The sequence below is a fragment of the Vigna unguiculata genome, chromosome 2 (assembly GCF_004118075.2).
Source record: "Vigna unguiculata cultivar IT97K-499-35 chromosome 2, ASM411807v1, whole genome shotgun sequence".
Classification (NCBI taxonomy): domain Eukaryota; kingdom Viridiplantae; phylum Streptophyta; class Magnoliopsida; order Fabales; family Fabaceae; genus Vigna; species Vigna unguiculata.
In genome coordinates, this window is record NC_040280.1 from 30363960 (window position 1) to 30371601 (window position 7642).

At 35.5% G+C, this 7642-nt stretch overlaps 1 protein-coding gene across 6 annotated transcripts; it reads right to left on the reverse strand.

The window, feature by feature from the left end:
• Positions 1-816: 816 nt before the first annotated feature.
• On the reverse strand, positions 817-7002 carry LOC114173738 (two-component response regulator-like APRR2). Of its 6 annotated transcripts, none has more exons than XM_028058316.1 (12): positions 6419-6658; positions 5906-6109; positions 5188-5267; positions 4770-4836; positions 4295-4341; positions 4096-4173; positions 3457-4008; positions 2667-2807; positions 2264-2533; positions 2088-2156; positions 1867-1944; positions 817-1656 (listed from the first exon to the last, which is right to left on the reverse strand). In XM_028058316.1, exons 1-12 carry the CDS (start codon positions 6618-6620, stop codon positions 1483-1485), a joined length of 1962 nt encoding a protein of 653 aa, XP_027914117.1. In that variant the 5' UTR covers positions 6621-6658; the 3' UTR covers positions 817-1482. The 6 variants fall into 6 exon arrangements, with proteins under 6 accessions (XP_027914117.1, XP_027914116.1, XP_027914119.1 ...); XM_028058315.1 differs by having other exon boundaries at positions 817-1689; XM_028058318.1 differs by lacking the exon at positions 6419-6658 and adding an exon at positions 6780-7002 and having other exon boundaries at positions 1360-1689.
• Between the last annotated feature and the right edge of the window lie 640 nt (positions 7003-7642).

The window sequence follows — 7642 nt, forward strand, 5'->3', positions numbered from 1 at the left end:
ATATCTCACATATCATATCATATTATTTCACATATCATATTATATTATTTTCGATTATTTTCAAAATAAACATATCTTATTATTGGAAATATTTCAAGTGTGAGTCAAAAGTCTCACTTTGAATATAATAACAAAGTTAATCATTATATAAGAATAAAAACCTATAACATCATTGCCTTAAGGTTTTTGGATAAAAGTAATGTCAAAACATTATATGTGTTAGATCAATGTTATATATATAACCACAATCTCTCAAATAACTATAACCCATATGATTGATTGTATAAAAAGGCCACCAGCAGAGTGGCTAACCACATAATAAACAAAGTTAAACACTATATAAAAATAAAAGCCCATAACACCATTGACTTAAGGTTTTTAGGTACAAGTGGTATCAAATACCTTATATTAAGATTTTGAGATAAAAATGATGTCAAATGTACCAATGTTATATATATATATATATATATATATATATATATATATAATATAAAATCATAATCTCTCAATAATTATAACCACATATAAAAAAAATAAACCCAACACATATGCGTGTCCTGTCCAATATAGATATCGTATTTGTGTATTATAACTTATAAAGTTTGGTTCAAGTCCTCTAAAATTACTCAGAAAATAAAATTTCATGTCATATTTAAAACATTTATGTATTATTGGTTATATCAAAATAAACCTCTTTTAAAGAAAGTGATGAGTTTATGCAGCTTAATTTGGAATTGTTTCCGAAAGGTTAAAATGAAAAACTGAGCAAAAAACCAGAAGGATGGCCCCAGCCAAAATTGAGCTGCACAAACTGAATTCTATGAACTAAAAGCTGAAATAGCTGACTGAACAAATTGAATTGGGAAAGAACAAGTTAGCATCCACCAAAGCCTGGACTCATCTTTATTCACAACATTATCCTAACTACCGTTTTCCATTATTATTACTATTATTATTATACACCTCAACTAGGCCCATCTCAACAGCACCAAGACACCCCAAATCCTGATATGAAATTCTACATGGACCCCAAAATGGTCACTTTCAACCCCCCAAAATCATCATCAACTATTTTGAGCCTCAGCATTTTGTGCAAAGCTTCAACAAATGGAGCCATAAACTGCTGAGTGCTGTTTTTGAATATTTTAGTTTTTGTGTTTTGGCAAGTGGGATGAATAGGATCAATGCATTGTCCATTTGAGCTGCATTATGGTGTTGTATGACCAGACCTGACATCACACACCATATCAGCAGCTTAATAAGAGACAGCATGTGTACGGTGGGGACCACAGGTGGTCCTTGTGGTCCCAACTTCCAGCCATATCTACCACTGTGGTTGCAACCTGAAGGGAATTTTGAGAAACAAAATAACTACAAGACTCAACAGGGAGTTGATATGTGAGTGGTTGGGCAGCCCCATCATCATCATCATCATCAAAGCCACTACTCTGTGGGACCCAGTGGTGGGGTCAATGGTACACGTCAGCAGGGTTTTGGAGCAGAAGAACCCTTGTTGCCAAGAGGGATGCTAGATATGCCTTGTTTGGAGAGCTCAGCCAACACACTATCTGTGGAAGGTGCTTTGAGTCCTAAGGGCAATGGTAGCCATGGCTTGTTAATTGCTTCTTTCACAACCTTGTCTACCACCTCCTCTGCCTGCATGCATGCATGCATGCATGGAACAACACACTGTATCAGGAACATTTCATTGTACGTTCACAACTCAAAACATCAGACAAGTGAGCAGCAACCATGTCATTGAGCACTAGAACAACATTGGTCCAAATCAAATCCAATACATGCATGATCAGACACAGTTTTTTTTTCAACTAGAGATGACTTTGTGGGAGGAAAGTATTGCATTACCGGATGATGCTCAAAGGAACTACGTGGCATGATGAATCTATAATCCACTGGTTTAGGAGTCTGCAATCCAGGTATATTCTGCAGTTTCATGAGAATATCTCATTAGCATCACTTTGACAGATAATTTAACTACTATAAAGGGTAAAATATTAAGCACATGTGGCTATATTACATAAACAAGTAGCACTGAAATGGAGTCAAATTAAGTGATTGAAGCTTACTTGATTGAAGTGAAAACCAGGAGCTTGAGGAGGTGGAAACAATGGGCATCCCCAAGCATCCACATGCATCTGAAACATCAAGTCACCAAATATCACACTGCATAACATACCACAAAAGCATATTTGATGATATGAAATAACATATATTCTGCTTTTATTCCAAATAAAAAGATTACCCCTGGATAAGGCTTCCAGTTCCAACTTTCTGTAGGATGCCACAAGGGGTATGCAGGAGGCCCCCAAATCTGCACACCAGCTGTTTGACTTCCTGGTTGTCCCCACATAGGATATATAGGACCTGGAGAAAGGGTTTGAGTAGAATGATAGGGAGGGTAGGCCATGATTGGTCTTTGCAGATAAAAGCTCCTCTGCATTGCATCTCTTTGATTATGCCATTTTCGATCTTCTTCCCCAGGTGCACTCTGTCTCTTGTGCATTCTATATTTCTGTTCAACATAAAGTTGTTACTTGATCTTACCACATGCTTTTTCTTTACTACCAGAAAGATTTTGAATGTAAAATAGTCATTTTTTGTTGCAGCATTGGGATAGAAACCATTGCCAGAAGTAAAATAAGAACCTGAAGATGGCTTGCCACATTGTGCCTTGTCAAACCTTCCACTTTCATTATCTCCAATATTCTAGATGGAATGGCTTGATCAATACCTAGTTGTTCAACAGCCTTTACAAATTTTTTATGCAGCTCGGGCGTCCAGTCTACCTGAATCCAAAATCATGTACAATAACTGTTTTCAGATAATCATACAAGGATATCATTTGCACAACCTTAAAAAGTGTTACGAAGAAAAATAAGGTTAAGCAACAAACAACACAAGATTTACTAAGACTCTCTCCGACAACAAATCCAAGTGTTTCAAGTGAAATATCCGTTCATGGACAAGATGTAGTTGAAATATTTAACAAGTTCAATAACTGGTATTTTCGAGTTCAATAATTACTATTGATATGTAGATCAGCAGTTACAAATCCAAGCTCCACAATTTTGTGCTAAACAGGCCAACACATTCTACTTAAAACAGTACACAAGGAATAGAGGTGATGATAAGAGCCACGCCATGCAATTCTATCAAGCTATTTCAGTAGGAAATCTCATTGGAAGTGTACCTTCTAAGATTGACAGCCATGGAGCAGTTAATATTTGACAATGTCTGGTATAATGTTTTCTTTAATAATTTAAAGCATGCAGTTAAAAACATAGACAGGTTAAACAAAATTTTGAAATAATTTGTAGTTACATGTGCCAAGCTAGTGCCATTGATATAAACTACATGAGCAAGTGTAAGAAAATGTTAAAGGGCAAGAATGAAGAGCAGAGTATTATTGGTGTTAATGTTAATGATTCAGCTTACTTTCATCTTCTTCCTGTTAGCTTTAATCTCACATGAATCATTAAGAACTTCCATCTTTTTTGGAGATGTATGACCATCTGCATTGCTGAGAAACTTTTCATTATGTAGATTCAGTGAAACAGCTCTCTCGCCCTTGGAACCATTGGCAAAATCCTCTTCCTCCTTAATCAGAGTCTCCTCAGGTTCAGTTGGTTGAGGAGAACTTTCAGCATTCAAATTTTCACATGAAGTTTCGACTGATTTGCATTCCCCATCATGTTCTCCACTTTCTTTTTCTGTTGAAAAATTAGTCTGCTCATGGCAATCTCCATCATCCAATGACCGTGTTCCATGTTTCAATTGTGGGGTTGAAGGAGCCGGATATTTATCACAAACAGATTGCTCATTGTTATCATCATCAAACCTGGACACATTCTCTAAATCAATCGACATTGTCCTTTTATGAGTTTTATCTTGTTCATCATTGCCTGTTTGAAGCTGCAGCACTGATTCTACAGATTCTTTCACAGGTTTTAGTGATTCAGACAGACCATTCGCCCCAGAATTAAAGGCCTGCATGAAATTCAACTGCATTAAAAACTACATCATTCATTTTATTGTCACAAAGATGTCATCGTAATGTTGCCAATACCGACAAACCTTGTGAACAACATGCTGCCAAATATTTTTGAGCTTGTCCTCAGAGAGTGGTTTATTGAGAAACTCAACGGCACCAAGCTTCAAAAGAAGAAAATATATCACAGATCAAAGCGGTACGCATCAACAATCATGAGTGTACAATATAATCAAATATTAATCCACATATACTTTACTAAGGATAAATAAACCAAAATCTTACCGCAATGCACTTCATCGTGGTGTTCAGGCACTGGTTCTTTGAAACCACTGCATTGAAAATTGTAAGTAATAAGTATCACTGGTTAGAAAATTTATAACAAGCACAAGATAGCCCTAAAGAAAACTTTGTTCTCATATTTCCCATGTCATGCTTCCTTGTAGATCCTTCATCCATTAAATTGTTAAAAGCATGAAAAAAAGTAGTCATTTTATAAAACCAAAGCAAGCAACAATCACAACACAAACAAAAGAGGAAATAGAGATTACATAAAAAGAAAATACAAGTACTACTAATTTCTATTACTCTAATAAGTGACAATTAAAATAGGTTTTGCAAGAAACAATAATTTTCGTTCTTTTAGGAATTAAATTTGAGTTGACCTGCAGACTAGACAGTTGACTGTAAACACCATGATAATGAAATTGTTGATGATAAAAAATACAAGAAATTAATTCAGGCTTGCATTTGTGCTTACTAATGGTAGGCAAGTCCTTTGCATTTTCAAGAAATTTGAAACCTCCAAGGCTGCTGCTTGTACTCACCTACAATTCAAATTGATGCCGGTGGTTACAGGTCACCACATAACAATGTAAAAAAGATCAATTACAAGTTTAAGATGTAGACATTGCAAAAGTGAGATAAACAGTGCCAAGATATTATTAGAGAAAAATGTACAAGGTGATAAAATGTTCATCTATTATCTGCATTTCACAAGGTGATAAATTATGTTTTGAATCACCTAACCTTATGCAAGAGAACTACCAACTTTTCCATATTCACCTCATTATAAACTAGCACACTAGACAGCATCCTTCTTTTGTTTACTTTTTGTTCAAATTTCAAAACTATAGCATAGTGATTTATCGCTTATACTGAAACTAAAAGTTTATTACCTCCACTATGGCAACATGGAAGCCTTGAGGACTAGTTGAGATTGCTGACAAAGCTTCATTCTCGTCATAGAAGGTAGAAACTGCACAGAAATTCTGAGGTTTACTTAACAAATTGAAGGAATAACAATAATGTACAGGAGACAAGGAAGGGTGTGGTAGTGGATGAAAAGAATGGTTTGAATTTAATTATATGCCAGTCAAAGTATAATTAGGTTGGTGTCAACTGATTCATATTCTCAGAAATTAGAAGCCCATCAAAATCCAAATGCACCACCAAAAATAGAATAGATTCATTAGTCCATAAAGTCAGATAACAGAGCATTCCTTTATCCAAAATACCTTTAGAATTTGGACCACTTCCAGCTTTCAAAACGCTTAGGAGCATATAGCCTAAAGCGCAAATGAAAACTTTTGCACCTTAATAAACCATCTAGAGCAGTACCACATATGCTAACAGCAAGCATAAAAAAAGAAGGGCAAAATCTAGACACATTTCAAACCTTCAATGAAATAAAATCCCATTCCACAATTTCCCAAAGAACCAAATAAGGGTTATCTCTAAAGCAGTGCCACTTTACAAGATGCCATTCTATACAAAATGGGGGACCAACTTTACCCACTAATTAAGGAAAGTGAGATTAGCTATGCCAAAGTTTCAAGAAGATGAGAAGTGAAACATACCAAAAAACAAAAAATAAAGGGATCCAAAAAGTCTCACCATTATACTCCATGGCCTCAAGTTGTTCTCCTATCTCAGCAGCAGAACTTCTATCTCCGTCAAGTACAAGAACCCTGAGTCCCTTTGGAAAATCTTTCCATCCTTGTAAATCATTGGCAGTGCAAACCATAACTGGTTTGGCACCATCACTCGGCTCCCTACTGATGTAATAGATCAATGTTGACTTCGAACATAGAATCCCTTCTGCAAGATCCATGAGATCACAAGCTTGAATTTGTTTCACAGAGCACAGAGAAGCAAAGAAAAAAGAGAAGCAAAAACTCCACACAAGCTTGAATTTGCTCAAATGGTAAAAAGCTTTCAAAATGTGGAATGCTAACAACACATCTAAACTAAAGTCAGAAGTAAAACCATATCAGAGAGTTCAGTTTGAGAATCACAAGCTCTGATCGCTCGTGAAACAACTCTTAATTAAAAAAACAGAAGATTCGTACTCATTCTCCAGCACATTTCCTCCAGAAAAGAAAGAAAATAAAAAGATTTACTTCATACCATAAACTGTAAAGATCTCATTTGCAAATGAAATGAAACCTTCACAGAACAGCAAACGGACAAAGACACAGGCAAGATCTCCAACTATCATAGCAGAACATGACAAGAAACCGGGCCAGACAGCAACACAAAACCGTGAACCAACCCAGAAAAGAAGTAAACAAAACAACCTAAAGTGGAAAACATGCCATGCCATGCACATATTATAATCTAAAAAGGCAAAGAGAAAGAAAAACAAAACCAAACCAAACCAAACCAAAACAGCTGAATTCTCCAATAATGAACACATGAACCAAGGGAGAATCAACATGCACAGTGAAAGTGGTTCTTTTCCAAGGCTTTTCCTTTTTTTTTCTACTACCTTGGCTGAAAGGAAAATGCCCCACCAACTCCTCTATCCAAAGTTGTGTTCTTTCTCCTCCTATTTCATCGAAGACAAAGAAAGCAAATAGAAAGAGGACAAGTTGAGGGAAGAGAAGAGAAGTGAGTAAGGAGGTTTAACTACGGTCGTTGAAGGGTGTCTGTGTGAATACTGAACAGTTGCCATCGATCCTTAACAACCACATAATATGCAGAAAAAAAGTCCATCAACTATTCTGCCACAATTTCAAGGCTCGTATTCCAAATCTACCCTCAATTTTTTTGCCACTTCTTACGTCAAAATCTTACCTTCAATTTTCTATAATTTGAGTTCCAAATAAATACATTGTCTTCCACTGTGTAAAGTTTGAAACTTTTTTTACTTTACCATGGATCTCAGTGTTTTTATTTATCTCAGAAGCAAAAACACTGTGTTCCTGTACCATGATTTTTTGTCTGTTTACTTCTTTCTTTCTGTCTTGAACCATTATGACATAATCATAATCATACATTTCTTCATTTTCTTGTTTCAGCTATTGGTGCAACAGATTTTACTGACAGATAAAAATCGTTGAAAATTCTACTTAAATTGAATGATCATTTTTTTTCTTGCGGTTTCAATACATATTTACCTTAAAACATAAAAAGAAATACCAAACTATGGTATAAGTTCATAAATCGATAAATAAAGCACTTTCAGGATACACTGCAATTGGTATGTACCACAGTTTATCATTATTAATGTGCACCTACAATTAGAAATTGCTGAAAAATATACGAAAGGGCAATGTTCCTTATCTGGTAACAATGCTAAACAGGGAGGTGGATAAGAATGTTAATTTTTCTGGCACTGACAAAAGAGCT